At 42.9% G+C, this 19484-nt stretch overlaps 1 protein-coding gene across 3 annotated transcripts in view; it reads left to right on the forward strand.

Annotated features, from left to right (window-relative positions):
- FLT4 (fms related receptor tyrosine kinase 4) overlaps positions 1-15690 on the forward strand; it is a 103844-nt gene extending 88154 nt beyond the window's left edge. The window contains exons 22-31 of one of the 3 annotated variants that reach the window (XM_072631232.1): positions 1733-1827; positions 4745-4867; positions 6069-6180; positions 7701-7800; positions 7925-8030; positions 8973-9112; positions 10251-10371; positions 12697-12782; positions 12987-13038; positions 13970-14052. In XM_072631232.1, the coding sequence (XP_072487333.1) occupies positions 1733-1827; positions 4745-4867; positions 6069-6180; positions 7701-7800; positions 7925-8030; positions 8973-9112; positions 10251-10371; positions 12697-12782; positions 12987-13008 (905 nt within the window). In that variant the 3' untranslated portion in view covers positions 13009-13038; positions 13970-14052. Of the gene's footprint in view, positions 1-1732; positions 1828-4744; positions 4868-6068; positions 6181-7700; positions 7801-7924; positions 8031-8972; positions 9113-10250; positions 10372-12696; positions 12783-12986; positions 13039-13969 lie in introns of all 3 variants that reach the window. The other 2 variants (XM_072631233.1, XM_072631231.1) reach the window with 2 other exon arrangements.
- The last annotated feature ends 3794 nt before the right edge of the window (positions 15691-19484 follow it).

A 19484-nucleotide genomic window follows, 5' to 3' on the forward strand; every position in this document is an offset into this window, starting at 1 on the left:
TCTGGCTTCAGAAGTCATAAACCTCTTGGAAACATTGCCAAAGATGTATTCATGGGTTCTGGCTCTTTGGGATTAAAAAGCCAAAGTGGTTTAGTAAATTGTCCCTAGAGGCAAGGGAATGGATTTAATGACCTCTGGAAGCACTGAAACCTTTAACTGCCTAGATTAGATCATAAATATATAGTTGGATGTCACCTTAAAGGCCACCTAGACCAACAGACTCATTTTAGAGCTGAAGAGCTTAGACTTAGAGAAGTGATTTTTCAAGGTCATATAATAACACAGCTGGCACTTAAACTCAGGTCCTTGGATTCAAAATCCAGTACATTTTCCACCATGGCATAATTCTTGCACCACCACCCCTCCCCTATAGAAAAACAGGAATACCCATTCCATAGGCAACACTGATCATCTAAAACTATCCCAGTGGAAATTCAAAATTTGCAGTCTCAGGACTGCTCTAACAGTTCCCAGGAGGATTTAATCAATTCAGGCAGTCAGTGAAACAACAGATACCCATTAAGTACTAGCTAGGGGTCAGGTATTGTGCTAGGTGCTGGAGATACAAGAAAGTTTCTGCTTACAGTCTGTGAGGACTATCCATAGGAGAGAGAGACAGAGAGAAAGAGATACAAAATACAAGGTGTCCTAAAAGTTTTATTTTAAGCCTTAGCAACTTCAGAAGTATGTGTTGAAAACTTGCAAAAAACAACATTCGAAAGGTGAATTATTTGTTTTTAAAATATTGATGTAGGGGCAGTTAGGGGATGCAGTGACTACCACACTGGCACTGAAGTCAGCAGGGCCTGAGTTCAAATATGATCTTAGACACTTACTAGCTGTATGACCCTGGGCAAGTCACTTAATCTTGACTGCATCCAAAAAATAAAACAAAAAGAAAATACTGATGTATTTCTTAATAAAATTCAATTTATCCACTATCTTGTGCTATTCATTGTCTAGTCAATTTTAAAACTTTATAAAAACTTTTATCAACTGCTACTCAGAGTTGGAAAGGGTTGCATTTATAATCCTTGTATGCAGTTTGTTCTTCATTTTTAAAGAGGACCATGACATCAGGAAGGTGATGCCATGACTTGCAAGTGAATTGGATTTAAGTGAGGGAGGGCTGTGCAAAGTCACCAGCCTCATTTTCTCTTCCACAGCCATGTGGGTCCAGTGGCCAGATATAGACCAGGACAACTGGAGATGGCCCAGGATGCAGTGGGAGACCTTGGCCATTTTAAACTAGTCCTTAGGATCCTGGCCATAACAGGGAATGAAATGAAAAACTAAAATAAAAAATACTTCATTTGAAATTTACATAATAAAATAGGTATAAAAATTCAAACTTTAAAATGATGTTTTTTGTAAGTTTGTAGCCTTTATACTTCTGAAGTTATTAAAGTTTCAAATAGCACTAAGACGCTCTATAGATAAAAAGGTGAGGAGGGGAAAGGAGAGGAACTAGCAGCTAGAGGGGACCAGAATCCCATCCTGGCTTCCCCTGGTAATGACTGGCCTTCCTCAAATCAAGGCGAATTAATTCTTTTTGCCAGTGCAGAGGGGGAAGCCCCACCTGTCACCCCTCGAAAGCACATAAGACAGGACTTCCAATCATTCCCTCTTTGTACATGGAGTTTGAGCAGAAGAGAAGGAACCCATCCTGGGCAGGCCCAGTGGTTTCAGATAGAGTCAGATGCATATGTTTCTCCTGGCTTTCTTTGGACAGAGGATGACCTGTGGCAAAGTCCCCTGACCATGGAAGACCTGATCTGCTACAGCTTCCAGGTGGCCCGAGGGATGGAGTTCCTCGCTTCAAGGAAGGTGAGGAAAGAGCAGAAGCCTTGCTGACCCTTCTGAAAGAGGCTGGCTCCTAAAAAGCATATGGGATTCTTTGAACAAACAGGCAAAAAGAAACAAGAATGATGGCAGCAACCACTTCCATTTTGTGGGCATAGCCCATTTAACATCATTTCATTTTGCAATCCCATCATTAGTACATGATAACCAAGTGAAGTCCCACAGGGATGCTTTTCTGCTGCTTATTGATCAAGCAGTCCAGCCTCCTCATTTTATGGATAAGGAGAGAGAGGCCCAGAGCAGTCAAGTGGCTCATCCAAGCGTACCCAGCTACGAGGCACAGCAAGCAGGTCCTTTGACTCCAGAGCTAGTGCTCCCTTCACTCAAACAATCATACAACATGGCAATCATGACATCACTGTATGGACCTGATTGTCCACTGCGGTGTCATTTTCCCTATGGCTGTTTTCAAGGACCCAATTAGTAATGTTGGGTGGATTCTATCTACTTCTTTCTAGTACAAAGTGTTTTGTTTTCATTGTCCTAACAGTAACCCTCTATGGGAGATGGGGCAGGTATTAGCTTTTTTATTCAGATGGGGAAACTGAGGCTCTGAGAAGTGAAATGACTTATCCAAGACCACACGGCCAGGCAACCAGTGGCCCTCTGGGTTACCCTTAGCATTTACACAGGGCAAAATCTTCCTGAGTACATCTGGGATATGAACCCACATCTCCTTCAGGCAATATAGTATAGAAGTATGGGCTAACAGAAGGAGCAACAGATTTGAAATCAGAAGACTTGAGTGTGAATTCTGGCTCTGCTACTCCCTATTTGTGTGACCTTGTGAACAAAATCACCAATCACTTACCCTCCTCGGCCTCTTTTACCTCATATATAAAATAAGGGTTAAAAAATTTTTTTTAATTAAGCTCCTATCATGTGCTAGGCACTGTGCTAAGCACTGGGGACACAAAAAGAGATAGAAGACAGTCCCTGCCCTTAGGACACTAACAATCTAATTGGGGTGTTAGAGTAATTGATCCCTAAAGCCCCTTACAGTTGAAAATCCTATGAATTATGATCTAAAGACCACCAATCCAGTGCCCTCTCTACTAGTCTAAGCCTCCCACTCCAAAAAAGAAAGCCAGTGCACATTCCCCACATGGGCAGCAGGGTGAGGAGGGCAGATTCAGAGTATAGTTGGCAGGGACAAAGGCAGTAACATAGAACACGGAGCTATAACTGTCCTGAAGCCCCAATGTTTAGAGGTTCAGTGAGTCCTATTAATGAATGAAAGAATGCCACAGATCATAGAGTCTTAAATCTGGAATCAGAAGGGACCCCAAAAGCCATCTATTCCAGCTCATTTTACAGTTGAGGAAACTGAGGCCCAGGAAGGGTGTTCTGCCCATGGTCACAGAAGAAAGGTGCGGTCAGAGGCAGGATCCAGACCAGAGCTTCGGGTTCCAGATCCAGGGCTCTTTTGCCATTCCTGGTGATAACAGTAACAGCAAACCTTTCTATAGCACCTAGTGTGTGCCAGGTACTGTGCTGAGCACTACATATTTATTATCTCATTTGATCCTCACAACACAACCCTGAGAAGTAAGGGCTACTTTTATCTCCATCGTACAGATGAAAAAACTGAGGCAAAGAGATCAGGTGACTTGCCCCAGGTCACACAACCAGCATCTGAGGTCATATTGGAACTCAGGTCTTCCTGACTCCAAGTCTGGCACTTTTACCCACTGTGCCACCTTCTTACTAGAGAAACTTTGAGCTTTTGATTTAGAAATAGGAAGCCATTGCCAGAGGATCTCATGAAGTAACTCTGATCATAAATCCTATGCTGTTAGAAGAGTGGTTAACTTTCAGTCTCCAAACTAATTAAGAGGACACCAATAAACTAAAATCAGAGAAAACCAGAACCAGCAGTTTAGATGTTCAGTTCGTTCTCTTCCCTACATTAGCCTTTTGCCAGATGGGCTAATAAGTAGTCATTGATTGGCTCGCAATCCATGTGTTCCCCTGGTTTTCTGTCTAGAAAAAGGGAGAAAGGGCAGTAGAGTGAGATGCCAGGCACTATGAGGTACACCAAGCTGAATAAGATACCATGATCCTCAATGCAGTTACAGTCTCCTAACCTATGTCAGCCTCATGGCTACCCGACCAGCAGCCCAGCTCAGCACACCCGATATAACGTTGCCCAAACACATGTCCTTTTGCAATAGTATCACTGGCAAACTATAACCACGTGCTACATTGTAACATTGAAACCTACTAAAATATTATAAAGCCCAGCTGATCACCTATTTATTTCCATGAAACTCTCCCCCTCCTTTCTCCTTTCCTTCTCTTTCTCTCTCCTCTCCTCCTCCTCCTCGTTCTCCTTCTTCTCCCTCTCCCTCTCCCTCTCCCTCTCCTTCTCCTCCTCCTCCTCCTCCTCCTCCTCCTTCTTCTTCTTCTTCTTCTTTTCTTCTTCTTCTTCTTCTTCTTCTTCTTCTTTTCTCTCTCTCTCTCTCTCTCTCTCTCTCTCTCTCTCTCTCTCTCTCTCTCTCTTTCTCCCTCCCATCTCTTTCCCCCTCTCCCTCCCCCACCAATATCACAAATTGAATCACAGACTCCACACTGTCCCAGTGTCACGAAACAAGTTTATGGTGTAAGGAAAGGACAACAGAGTTTTTTTTTTTTTAACAAATATTTATGTGCATAGCCTGAACTATGTTGGAAGTTGATTTGGTCATGGGGTCAATGGCCCACAAATTCTGGGAAGACACTTAATGGACTCAGATAGTTAGTGTATGATCTCCCAAACATAAAAATCCCCTGAGTTCTGTCCGCCAGCTTCCTCTGTGCCCTGAGCTGGCAATGACTAACCCCACCCACCATCATTGACCAGAGAGTCTGTCTGATTGCTCATTCTCCTCTCCTTCTCCAGTGCATTCACAGAGACCTGGCTGCTCGAAACATCTTGCTATCAGAGAACAATGTGGTGAAGATCTGTGACTTTGGACTGGCCCGGGACATCTACAAAGATCCTGATTATGTCAGGAAAGGCAGTGTGAGTATGAGGCTTAGGGACCAACATACTGAGAGATCACAAGGTCAGGCTTTGCCACAAAGCCTGGAGGGTACACAAAAGTTGGGAATGCATGAAAGCGTGATGCCCCTGGAGGACAAAACTAGGAGAAGATTGTAGCACATCTCACCCTTTCTGTACCTGGCCAGAAGCACTGTCAGCCCTTTGTGGGAAAGGATAGTCATGATAACAGTCTAAACAGTTGTATCCCCAGGGCAAAGGAGGAAGCAGGCTTCTCCTCGAAGAGGCTCTCTAGGCTCACTATACAGTAATCCTGGTTTTCAACTAGAATCATCCATCAACAAACATTTAGTAACTGCCAACCATTTGCCAAACTCTGTGCTAGGCACTGAAGACACAAAAATCAACATGAAACAGTCTCTGCTGTCAAGGAACTGACATTTTAATGAATGCCCATTATATATCCATATGTAGATAGATGTCCATATATAGATGCCTATATAGAGATATAGATTACATGTCCACATATAGATAGGTATATACAAAACACACAAGTAAGAAATACAGGGTAACTGTGGGGGAAGGCACAAGAGACTGAAGGACCAGAAAGACTTCATGCAGAAGGGAGTGCTAGAGGATTTGAAGCCAATTGGTGTATTTGAAGAGGCAGAGGTGAGGAGGGAAATCATTGCAGGTATCAAAAGCACAGAGTCAGGAGATTAAGTGTTGTGTGTGAGAAAGTAAGTCAGTATGGCTGCACTGTAGAGTTCCCATAGAAAAATATTATGTAATCAGGTTGAAAAGGTAGGATAGGGCCACGAAGACTTTTAAAAGCCTAACAGAGGAGGTTTTATTTGATCCTTTTATTTGGTAACAGAGGCTCACTTGAGTTTATAAGAGTAGAGGGGGAGAGAAGATAGAGGTAATACAATCAGAGCCATGCTTTAGGTAGTTTTGACAACTATGGGATGCAGTGGAGAAGGGAGGGTCTTCAGAGATGGAGGGCAATTTAAGAAGCTTTTGTAGCCAAGGTGAGAAGTGATGTGGGACTGGAACTAGAGTGGTAAAGAGAAGGGGTCATATTGAGAGATATGGAGAACATCCCACTCCTTTCTTTTGCATTGCCAGTCAGAGGACAGGGATTTCCTCCTCCCCTCTGCTCCCTTTTGAGTTCACAAATTGAAGTCCAGTCTGCTTAAGGGTCGGTCCCTTTATATCACAGGCCCGGCTTCCTCTAAAGTGGATGGCACCAGAAAGCATCTTTGACAAGGTCTACACCACCCAAAGTGATGTCTGGTCCTTTGGAGTCTTGCTCTGGGAGATCTTTTCCCTAGGTAAGTACTAAAGGCTGGATAAGTACCCAAAATCCCAAAGGAAGAGACCAATAGGCAGGATAAGGAGAATATGGCTAAGTCCCATTCATTCAAACCACAATCATGTGGATTGTGTGGCCACAGGCCTGAGCCTTTAATAATAATAACTAGAATTTCTAGAGAGCTTTAAGATTTATAAAGCATTTTACACAGGTTATCTCATTTGATCCTCACAACAGCCCTAAAGACAAAAATGCTATCATTATCCTCATTTTATAGATGAGGAAACTGAGGTAAAAAGAGGTTAAGCGCCTTGTCCAGGGTCACACAGCAAGAGACCCAGAGTGAACTTGAGGCAAATATAGCTAAACCTCATGAATCCAGATGAGTCATGGAATGTGTGGCCTAGGCCTTAATATCAACTCTTATTTCATTGAGAGAACATGGAAAGTATAATGCTAAAACTGGAAGAGACCCCATAGACCACCTAGTCCAACCTTTTCCTACAGAGGAGGAAACAAAGGCCAAGGGATGGGAAACAATTGGCCCGGTGTTTCATAGCATATTAAGTGGAAACTGGGTCATATGTGATGGAGTGGAATAAGCATTGTGAGCTTGAGCGAACCATTTTCCCTACTCCTCTGGGTCTCCGTTTCTTCTTCTGTAAAAGGAGGGGTCTGGATGACCCTAAGGTCTACTTAGGGTCTCAATCTATGATTCTATAATCCTGTCGGTTATAACCCTATGATCCAACTACTAGACCCTAAGTTTCAGCTCAGTCCTTTTCTCTCTATAAGACAGGGAGTAGAAGCTAAAGAGTTATTAAAAGGCAGCATGATGGAGTATAGATAACTCTGAATGTGAAGCCAAAATTTAAGCAGCATTTGAATTCCAGACTCTGCTACCTACTACCTGTGTGTGTGATTTGGGGCAAGACCCTTAACCTCTGGGGCCTCAGTTTCCTCAACTCTAAAACAAGGAAGGTGTAAAGATGACCTATAAAGTCCTTTCCAGTCCTAAATCTATGAGTCTATGATGAACAGGGTTACAAGGAAAATGTTTAAATACTTGAGGCTCAAACTATCTTCATACGTGACCAAGCCTTCATTTACATAAAATTAATGATGTTGTAGTAATGAAGCAGTCTCATGAACAGAGAATCTCCCCGAGGGCCTTTCCAGGTCATAGTCTGAGTGAATGAACTTTGACAGTCTAGTCTGAAATCATCAGGAAAGGTAGAAAATGTGAGTGATATTTTTAGAATACATTATAATTCACACTTCTCTGGCCTGACCCTTGTTAATCCAAGTTAGTGAGGTAGATCTGAATTCTCTTGGTACCTCAGAGCTGCTTGGGAGGTAGAAGCACCATGGTGTAGGGGTGAGGAGTTCTGATGGCAGTGAAGAAGGGGAATAGCAGTGAGCCCCACGGAGGAAAAGAAAGTCACATAATGTCCACTGGCCTAGAGAGGAACCCCTAGTATATTCCTGTGTTCTGACTGCTCTCCCTCCTCTCAACCACCTTTGTGTGTGGCCACCCAGGGGCCTCTCCCTACCCTGGTGTGCAGATCAATGAAGAATTCTGCCAAAGGCTTAAGGATGGCACGCGAATGAGAGCTCCAGAGTACGCCACACCAGAAATGTGAGTTTTCCATCTCTACCCCAAAGCTTATCCTGTCTTGCTGGAAGATTAGGCTACTGTTCAACTGCACTCTGAAACAAGGGAAAAAAATATGGGAAAAACATGTCTGATTTCCCTTTGACAGCCGCCACATCATGCTGAGTTGCTGGTCAGGAGACCCCAAGGAGAGGCCAGCATTCTCTGACCTGGTAGAGATCCTGGGAGATTTGCTTCAGGAAAAGGTGCAGGAGGTGAATCCATGTTTTGTTTTGTTTTTTTCCATACCTGGACCTGCCAGGTCCTGCTTGCCCGGGGATTGCTTTCTGAGATGAATCCCCTTTTCACCTAACACATACTACTCCTTTCCACTTTATCAGAGGGAAGAAGAGACTGTGTATCTTTAATCTGTCAGTGTGTGGATATACATGTTGACATGAATGCATGTACTCATCTATGGACATGTGTATATGTGTTATACACATATGCAAATATACATGTGTCTATGTGTCTTGTGTGTTTGTATAGTATGGTCTTGATGTAAATATACTTGCTCATCAGTATGCATCTGTGTGCATATGTTATATAAGTGGGTTATATATATTTAGGTCACTCTGTTTATGTCCATGCATGTAGATGAAAGTGTTGACTTCTATATTACCCATAGAGAGATGACCAGTAATCTACCTTTATCTAGAAAGGGAGATAGCTCTTTTTTTTAGGTACAGGAATCACATTAAATGCTTTTCCTTTTCTCTCTCTTTTCCTGATGCTTCCTATCTGTTCTTTAGCTCATCAATTTAAGTAGTCAGCATTTGCTCTGGTCTAAATAGATAAAAGGTCTTATTATAGGAATCAATCAACAAGCATTTATTAAGCACCTACTTGATATGGAGCATTGTGCTAGATACTGGGTTACAAGGACCAAAATAAAACAATACCTGACAATGAGATACCACTGGAAGGTATTGGATGATTAGACCAAAAGCAGAGAGGAAGCAGGTAGGATGTTTTAGCAGCTCCCAGGATTGAGAAAACCCTAGACTAGCTGACTTCTCGAGGATCCTCCCAGAGTATTGGCCTAGGGGACTTCCATTTGCTTTATACATCAGAAACAGACCTATAGATCAGGACAGACAATACGCTGAGCATCAGACACTCCCTGTCTTTGACATAACCCTATACTTTCTCTTCAGGAGGGAAAGGACTACATTCCCCTGAATGACTCACAGAGCTCAGAGGATGACGGCTTCTCTCAGGGGCCTTCTGCTGCCCATCACAACCTGGATGCAGAAGACTATGACCTGAGACTCCACTGCCATAGTTTAGCAGCAAGGTCAGTTCTCTCTAGGGATGAGGAGATAGAATGGGGTGAGATGCGACAGCAGTGTAAAAAGAGGCAGTTTATGTTTTGATAAAATTCCAGAGAGTGGCAACAACTTCTGGGCTTTGAAATGACCTGAATGCTTCTAGCTCCAAAGGCTTAGTCAGTGAGTATAAAGTAGGCCTGCACAATATACAGCCCGCTCCACCAAAGGATTTCAAGTGGCCTGCGAAAAAATGTAGGGTTGCCACTGCACACTTTCCTGTTTGTTCTGTGACTCACAGCAAACAGCCATTGTCAGTCTGTCTCTAGTCTAACCTCTCTGCAACCCAAAGAAGTTTAGCCTATTTTAATTTTGGTCCCTACTTAATGCCAAGCTGTGCAGGCCTAATATAAAGGAATATTTGGAGTTGGGGTATTATTTTTTATTTTCTGCTCACTGGGACCCTCTGGAAACAACAGTCAATTAACAAGCATTTATTAAGTTCCCGCTGTATACCAGACATTGTGCTAAGCACTGGGCTTTGGAAACAGTGGACATAGGTTAGAATCCCACCTGTGTCACTTGTTATCTCTACAACCTTGGGCAAGTATCAGAATCAGAATCACAAGATCTTAGAATTGGAAGAGGCCTCAAAGACTATCTAATTCAACCCAAACTTGAATAAGATCCCCCTTGAAAACTTTCTCAAAAAATATTCATCTTCAGATATAAAATTAAATAGGTGGATTGCATGACCTCTAAGGTCCATTCCATCTTTAAAATCCCCCCATCCTAAGTCCAATAGAGACATCTCCAAGTCCACCAAAGAAATCACCATCCATCCTTCACCCATCAATCCTCCTGCCTGCCAGAACAGTGAACAGGATTTGTTTGCTTAAGAAATTATTCCAGGAGCAGAAATGCTCTGCCTTCTACTGTAAGGATAGAAAAGTGACCCCACAGAAGGTATTCCCCTATTATTCCTCTCTGGGCTGCTGGCCACCCTTGTCCTCCTCCAGTTGCACAACTCTTTAGCTGCCAGGGGCTTACCCACAGATGGGCAAGGGACAAAACGGGAGCTTTTAGGGAGTGCATTTAGTGTTGTGGTCAACTCCGGTTTTCCAATAATGTCTTCAGCCTAAGAGAATGCATTTTTGTTTGAAACAGATACTATAACTGTGTATCATTTCCGAGTTGTTTGACTGGAGGGAATCAAATCAGGTGTCCATCCAGAATAAAAACATTTGAAGAATTTCCAATGACTCATACATCATCTAAAGCACATCCGGTAAGTGAAGGCGGAGGGAAGAAAAATTGCATTTTAGATTTATGAAAGGTCAGAAAAATGCCTAATTGGAAATAAATATAAGGCCTTTCCCAGCAAACAAGTGTCTCAGAATCTGAAAATAAAGATTTAAGTCCCAAATAGCATTAAGGAAACAGCACTGCCAACAGAGTCCCCAGACATGCGATACAGAGTGATTTCTGTTTACACAAGGCCTGCACCCCCTCCTGCTTTGAAGGTCAGGGATTACAAGGTCAACACTGCCAGCTCTGTCTTAGTCTCTCTGGAGTACTCTGAGCCCCAGTGGAAGCATCCCCTGGAAACAACAGTCTTTCAACCTGTCCCTATGTCCTTCTCTTCCAACTCCCTTCCTGCTGAGAGGCTATCTCATTCTGGCCTCGCTAATGAAGTCCACTAGTGACTAAGTGTCCTAATCTTCATTTCTAAAGAATGCCTTTCATTCCAAAGATCATCCCAGACGAGCCTAATGGCTCCCTCAGATCAGAATTCAGTCTTAGAAAGCCAATTTCTTCTACTACAATGAATTACATCCCTAGACTAATAGCCTTCTTAGAGCAGAGGAAAAGGGAGGTGAAGAAACATTTCTATATTAACAAATAAGGACAACATAGAGGGGAGAGGCAGAGAATGTCGTTGGGTCTGGCTCAGGCCTTGGCGTCACAAGTCCTGGGTGGGAGTCTGCTAATGCTTATTATCTAGGAACAAGTCATTTCCTCTGTAAAATGGAAGGATGGTACATGTCTACCTAATTCATGGAGTGATTGTGAGGAAAGAAATGTGGGCTGTTGTGAAGGAATATATCTCTGGCTGTCTCAGAAAAAGTCTTTGTTTGTCTATATTTGGAGGATGAGTCCTGCGCCTTTGAATAGCTCCCACCCTTCCTTGTGTCCCACCAGACTCTCCTGAAACCTGGGATCTGCATCAAGTCAATGAGCATTTATTAAATACCTGCTATGTGCCAGGTACTGGGCTAAGTGCAGGGGATATAGAGAAAGGTAAAAGACAGCCCAAGGAGCTCTCGGTCTAATGGGCAATAACATTCAAGCAGCTGTCTACATAATCTGCAGACTGGATAATTTGCAGTAAATCTCAGGCGAGGGAGGCGGGCACTAGCTTCCTGTAGATGGGGAGACTTTAGCTGAGACCTGAAGGCCACCAGGGAAACTGAGAGGCAGAGATGAAGAGGGAGAGTGTTCCAGGCGTCCATGACAGCCAGAGAAAATGCCGCAGGATTGTGTGAGGAATAGCAAGAAGGCCGGAGTCATTCAGTCATAGAGTTCATGTATTGTTAGGTATAGGAAGATTGAAGGTAGGAGGGGGCCAGTTATGAAAGACTTTAAAAGCTCAGAGTATTTTATATCTCGTCCTAGAGAGAGACTTGAGGCAGCAAGAGCAACCAGCAGGCTTCTGCAATAGTCCAGGAAAGAGAAGAAAGGAGGAAGAGAGGGAAGAAGAAAGGAAAGGGAAGGGAAGGAAGGAAGAGGAGGGAAGGAAAGGAAGAAAAGGAAAGGAAAGGGAAGGGAAGGGAAGGAAGGAAGGAAGGGAAGGAAAGGGAAAGGAAGGAAAGGAAGAAAAGGAAAGGGAAGGGAAGGAAAGGGAAGGGAAGGGAAGGAAAGGAAGGAATGGAAGGAAAGGAAGGAAAGGAAGGAAAGGGAAGGGAAAGAAAGGAGAAGGAGGAGAGGGGGAGGGAGAAAAAAACATTCATTAAGTACTTAGTGGGTACAGAGCACTGTGCTAAATGATGAGGTTATAAATAGAAAATCCACACAAATCCTGTTCTCTAAGAGCTCACTTTCTCATAAGGGGACAACACATACAGAAGGTTTCAGCCACAAGTCAGATGGAAGAGTCTTGTGGTCCTTAAAGTACAGCAGCAAAGTAGATGGTAATACATTTTTATACTGTCTACATTGATGAAACTATATCCATTTTTAAGACCGAGTCATCTGAGAGTGCCCAGTGATTTTTGTCTTTCTCTGTATCTTAGCACAGGGTCTGATTATTTAGTATTTAATAAAGCTTGATGACTGATTAGCTCTGGAGCCTAAGGCCCCTGAGTTCAGATACCACCTCTGATATTTTTGGTACCTTGGGAAAGTCACTACAACTGCCTATGCCTCCGTTTCCCCTTCTGTAACTAGATAGTCTCTGAGACACCTCCCACTGTGGAACTGTGATTCCCTGATCCTTTCATGGGATGGACATTCCTTGCCTTTCTTCCTCATTTGTACTTCTATGTAGAGTTGTTTGAGGAGACAAACGAAAAGAAAAAAAGAAGGATGAAGCTTACTTCCTCTTTTTCTACAGGAAAACCAAACTGATAGTGGAATGGTTTTGGCTTCTGAAGAATTTGAGAGGATAGAAAACAGACACAGAAAAGAAGGCGGATTCAGGTAACTGCAATTCACCATTGCTGAATATGTTCTTCTTTGTCTATATCATAGTAAGTGACAGACTTCCAAATCTGAACTATAGAAGATCCCCTCTTACTGAACATGGGGGTCTCCTCTCCAACTGTATAAAAGAGGGTGACTCAATTCAGCTCAGCAATTTTTTTAAAATTAAGTTTTATTCATGCTTTTTGTCTTTTTACCCAGGTCACTCCCCTGGGTAGATTAAATCCTCCCTCCTTGTGATAAAGAAAAACAAGTAAGCAAAAACATCTGCTACAGATATCCAATACTTTATCCTATTAGCCCCTACCTTCCTGATATATGGGAGAAGGTATGTTTCATTGTTTCCACGATCTTTATTATTTTTTTCCCATTACTCAGGTCAACACAATACATTTGTGGATCTGTAGTGTGTGTGTGATACTGTGTTTTACACAGGACAACAGACACTAGCTGTATAATGCCCAGCCTATCACTTAACCTCTCTGGGCCTGTTTCCTCGTAGATAAGGGTATGGACTTTAACATCTCTTCCAACTCTAAATCTAAGATACTATGAGATTCAATGATGGCAATTATGCAAATTGAGAAAGAAAAAATATGGGAAAAGATGCTCTGTACTTATAAGGACCAAGTTTGGCCTCAGAGGAAAGATGAGAAAATACAATTCTGTCCCTTCTTTGCAGAGGTGGAGGACACTAGGTATGGAACATTACATGTACCACATGAACAGCTGATGTACTGTGAAATTTTCCCTCCCTTTCTCTTTTATTCTTTATTACAATGGGTGACTCTGGGAAGGAGATCTGAGAGGGGAATAGTGAGAAAGTAAAGGATGTGAACATAAGGTAGTAATACCTTCTAAAGAGTTTCTTTAAAAAAAAAAAAAGACCCTGAGATAAGCAGGTGAAGGAGCTAGGACATTTTCCTCTTCATGATAGAGAGCCCCTGAGGAGTTTGGGGGTTCTTTTGAGCAGATTGTTAAGGAATGTGACCACATTAAGCAGGCAGCCATGCAGAATGGATTGGAGAAGCCAGAGAGGCTCCTTTCCTGCTGAATGGCATGTGTCGCTGCTCTCTTTAAGGGCCCAGCCTTCACCTTAGTGTCCTACCCTTTGAGTCCAAGAAACTTAGATAAATCTGAACCAGTCAGCAAAGTTCTAAGCTCCTCTTCTCTCTCTTTTGTAGCTGTAAAGGCTCTGGCAGAAACATGGATCAGACAGGGGAGCGATTAACCCTGAGAGGCAGATGCCGGCCATCCTACCAGATTCCAACTGCCGGTCAGACATTTTATAACAGTGAATATGGAGACCTGTCAGAACCCTCTGAGGATGGCGGCTCTACCCCTCCAGGAGAGGCAGCTAGTCCCCCAGTCCTCCAAGCCTCCTTCTTCTCAGATCAGTATTAAAGAAATGATCAGACCACAGAGACACCTGGGGGTGTGCTGGGGCAGCGGGGATGAGGAAGTCCATGGCAGTAGAGGGAGAGGAAATGCTTAAGATCGAACTATTTGCCAGCCTAACTGATGAAACAAGACCAAGGAGTCTTTGGAGGCAGTTTGAGGAAAGACCTGATAGTTGCCAAACTTCTCTGTCTTGGAGTTCTTCCTGATTTACTGTTTCCTTGGATTTTTTAATTACTCCCCTCTAGGAGTAATTTTTGCTCAGCAAGATAGAAAACCAGAAACTCTTGACAATGGCAGCACCAACACAGCATGTCCACAGCCTGAACAGACACCACAGTGTTCAGACAGACAAGGAAGACCAGGGACCTTTCTAGATTCCAATAAAACAAGCCAACCCTTCAGAAATTCACCAGCTCTTTCTCCATCATAATATGCTTTTGTATATGACCCAGGGTGCATCTCATGAGGAAATACTGCCTATAGGAGACATGGATATCTTTGTTGCTATCTTAAAATGTCAAATTAGGAATTTTTGTGATTTGGGAAAGAAAAAGATCTTTGTTTTCTGTTCTCCCTACTAATTCATATCACAACTGGCCATCCCATACCACATGGACAGTCATCTTGGCAGTGACAAATCTGTTACTGAAAATAGCTAAATCAAGACTGCACTAACTTGTGAATGTTTGCTGGAAGGAAGACAGATCTCATCCAAGGAGATGGAATTTTGCACATGCAAATTTAGGGACAATTTTCACCACAACCAAGAGCTTTCTTTCAATGAACTTCAGAGCAGAAACAGAGCCTGGAAAAGCATATCTGAATCCAAACAGCTATTGTAACTCAGAAATAAAACATCAAATACCATTACAACATGAAAGTTTCTAACAAAAGCATTTCTAATATAAAAAACAATTTTTTTAGTAATCCTGGGTGTAACAAAATTTCAGTACAACAAAAGACTCCAAACAGAGTTTATTGTAACAGAATCTGTCCTAGCAGTCAGGATACCAATACGAACTTCTCCAAGTTAAGTCCTCACTCACAGAGTGATGCCCTAATAAGGAAACACTGTCATCTGAAACTAATGAAACTTGCGAGGCATCTGAAAGCCATCATGAGAACCAAGACTCCTCTCCCCTCTCTCTCCCCTACCTCTTTCTTATCTCCTCTCCTCTCCACATCCTTACCGACCAAGGATTCCATCGCAAAATGTCTTTACAGAAGCACACCAGGGACATTCACAGAGACACCTTTAGAATATATAGTCTGTGGGTATTCTTCCATCTCCTCCAATGTCATGTGGTCTTTTCTCACCTGGAATTCCAGAACATTCCTTAGCAGAAGATACTCCCTTTACCCTCCCATATCTCCATGCCATAATGAGTGCTTGCAGGACAGGCTTCTGTGTATAGAACTAAGGGTTTTGTTATATCTGATATCCTTCCTCCAGATTATATTTTTACTTTATAATGCATTGAATACATTTATTCTGAGTCTATAATCCTCATTGTCCGTATGTTTTCAACAGTGAGTGGCGACTGGTGGATTGACCTAAGAGGCCACATTTTTAATCATATCAGGGTTTGCTGGAATGGAAGCACAACTCTTCTGTGTTTAGCAACTTTGATGATTTGTGTGGAAAGTGACACGATGATATTCTTCTCCAAAACACATATTAAAGGCATACTCATTGCCTTTTGGTGGTAGCTCCTCTTCTACCTGCATACACAAGAATGTACTAAGTGGGGTAGGGGGTGGGGAATCATAAGTATACTTAACTGACAATAATCAATCATCATCATCGACAAAAAATTAGAGTACCTACTGTGTGCTAGGCACTGGATAGATAGAGACAAAGAGCAGTGCCCACCTTCAAGAAGTTTATTTTCTATTGGGTGAAACAACATGTATGCATATAGGAACGTATAAAATACTTGGGAGTGGGGAGGTCAGCAGATCTGTGATTTCATCCATATAGGGAACTCATGTGAGGAAACCCCCTCTACCAATACAGGTATATACCTGCTTATAACTTACAGTTGTTGCAAGATAACTTGGAAGTTAAGTCACTTGCCCAGGCTCACACAATATGTGTTTTCCTACCTGAAACCAGTTCTCTATCCATTATACTAAAAAATAGATTTTCCAAGACATATACAAAGTAAATAGGAGATAGTTTTGAATAGCAGAGGGGTTGGGAGTGGAAGGAAGTATTAGCAGCTGGGAAAGGGGGAGGGGGGAAGGAGATCAAGAAAGCCCTTATGATTTGAAAAGAGCCTTACTCATTCTAAAGGGTCAAGGTCTCGAGTAAAATAGGAATGTCAGTCTTTTGGTCAATACAATCAACCCTGACATGCATGTGATACTTACTCAAATAAAAATGTTAAACATACATTGCATTACAAAAGGAACACTGTCTCCATACATTTCCCCAACTCTATGCAGCCTGAGCCACATTGTTATGCCTTGGATGCAGAGTGGTTCAGCAGAAGTATAGAAGTGAGAGTTTCAAAGCCCTGGGTCCAGATGTGCTGGCTTAATGGTCAGCCCATTACAACTGAAACTTATTCATTAGACATTTATGGGCACCCAGCAGGGGGCATAGAGTACAAAACAAACCCTTTTCCTGTTCCTGGGAGAATTGGAAGGTTCTTGTGGGTTTTTACGATTCAACAGCCTACCCCCACCGATAGAAATGTTAGACATCCAGATCCTCTCTACTGTTTATTTTCAAGGGGAATCGCATCTGGATTCATTCCATCCCATATTTTTCTGTTGTTTGTCCTCCATTCTGGAAAAGGACCATGACATCAGGGAGGTGATGCTATGACATGCAAGTGAATTGGTTTTCATTGAGGGAGGACCCAGCAAAGTCACCAGCCTCATTTTCTCCCCTGGAGCCATCTGGGCCCATCCATCTCTAGAGGGCTGGTGATGGCCCTGCCCATCCATCTCTACATCCTGAGTGTACTCTTCAGTATCCTGAAACTCCTAGGAACTGTGCCAGGAAGGTGGCAGATGCCTGCCACACCCAGTTGCTGGAGATGAATTAGCTTGTAGACAGAGAAGACAACTATGTGGACGTCATAGGGGAAGAGGACATCACAGGATAAATTTCAAGTACTTAAAAGGCTGCCATGTGGGATCAGGATTGGACTAATCCTACTTGTCCCCAGAGAACAGGACTAGAAACAAGCAGGCACGTACTTCTTCAGCACAAAGCTAAGTGCTATGGATCCAAACACAGAAGTGACAGTCCCATCCTTTAAGGTTCTTACTTTCTGTGTTTCTCTCCATATGATGCTTTTCTACTCTCTATATTGGGGAATACAACATGCTCACAGATAAGTCAGCTTGGGATGGAGGAAGGGTGTACTTGCTGAGTCTAGATGGGAGCTAAGGTTTGCAAGAAATGAGAATTAAAAGGGAGAGAGGAGGCAAAGATGGAGAGGAAAACAAGCAATGGTGGGGCTAGGTGGTGAGTTACAAAGAAATAAGTTTAGGAGTGAGAGGAAAAACTTTCTAACAACTTAAACTATCCCAAAGTGTAGCAGCCACCTTAGGAGGCAGTAGACTCCCTATCAAGCAAAGGCTGAATAACCCCTTCACCTGTATACCTGGAAGGCATTTTTGTTCCCATAAGGGTTTGAACTGATGCTTCTGAGGACTCTTCTAACTCTGAAATTCTATGATTCTGCAGCAAAGAAATTAAGGCACTAAAACTTAACTTAACTTTTAAATAAGCGTCCCCAGGTTTTACCACGATTGTGAGGCCAAGCCAGGTGCCATGTATTTTTCAGGTTGGTTTACCAGGTAAAGCACATTTTTCAACAGATCTAGTAAAAGAAAGGTGCTGTCAGATTTGCAAATGAAAGGTTGCCCTATACTGGGCACCTATCGTAGGGCCGGGGTGCAGGATACCCAAGTGTGGTTGGGCTGGCCAAGATTACTGGGTCTGACTGGGCGTCATACCTGTGATGCGTTAGTCTAGTCCTGAATCAGGGAGCTGAGGCCAGAGGCTAGAAAGAAAAGCTTCCAGGAGAGCAACTAACGGGTCCACAAGGCCCATTAGAGAGCCAAAGAAATTCTAGCCCAAGGCTTTTGATTCTATAGCTATGAGTTCCCAGAGGGAAAAGCATTTACTTCAACCACACCCTCACAGAAGAGCCTTCAGGTTTTTCTTGGAGGGGGAAGCTGGCCAGATTGGGGAGGAAGGTGGGAGGAGGTGCTATGTCTGGACCGGCCAAGGCTCTCCTGAGACAGAGGGCCAAGGTTTCCTGGAGGAGACTCTACTTTCCTTGGTTTCTGAGTATTCATCCAACCTAGACCCAAAGCAATGGGAAGTCATGAAGGACACCCCAGGCTTCAAGACTTCAAGACCTGATTCTATTAGGGCAGGTTGGCCCTCACTCCCCTGACCCAGACCTCAGATGTCTTTGTGAACTTCTGTGGTTAAGAAACAAACAAAAAAGTCTGCTTATCATTTTTTTTTGTTAATGACCCTCTCCAAACTTAGCTAGATTCCATGGTTCACATAGAATCCTCTTTTTATATGTTCTTCGACGTGTATGGAAATGTTCTTTTCTATGTTTAAGTTCAGAATTTTTTAAAATTAAATTGAAATTTTAAAATACAAACTTAAGCTAGGCAGGTCCTCACAAAACAGTCACAGAAAGCCATTGAACCGTACCTAAAACCTTTCTACCTTGGTATGCCTCCTACAGAGTGCACTGGCCTATGTTATCACTGTCTAGGAGAATTCAGTCACCTCCATGACAAGACGAGAAGGACCTCAGTGAGGAGGGATCTCTATATTGCCTATTGGTATCATGATGGAACCCGACAGTAGCAGAAACAAGCAAGCATCACTGAGCCCCTGCCAGGTGCCAGAAACAATGCAAATGGTTATGTGCACATAGGGGAAACTGTGAAGTTCTATAGACAGGCAATAATATTCTTACAGTTAAAAGAACTAGTGAAATCTGCCCTTTTTGTCTCAACTGCCTTCTGAAGTTGGTGAATTCTCAGTGAAGGACTCATACAACCCAGTTACAGTTTAAAAGACAGCAGATTCCGAACACAGTCCGACCCATAAGGAAAGGCATCTGTTGCCCCAAGTGCTCCTTCAGTTCCAGAGGTGGCAAGATGAGGTCTGCAGCTTTATAGGAAGGAATGTGTGTTTGCAGCCTTATTCCCCACCCCCCGCAAAAGTGTTCCTCCTCAAAAAGAACACTTTGTCCTTAGGTTATAGGTACAATTGGAAGAAACCACAAAATCAAAGCTGTAGAGCTAGCA

This window comes from Notamacropus eugenii, chromosome 1, assembly GCF_028372415.1.
Source record: "Notamacropus eugenii isolate mMacEug1 chromosome 1, mMacEug1.pri_v2, whole genome shotgun sequence".
In the NCBI taxonomy this organism is placed as follows: Eukaryota; Metazoa; Chordata; class Mammalia; order Diprotodontia; family Macropodidae; genus Notamacropus; species Notamacropus eugenii.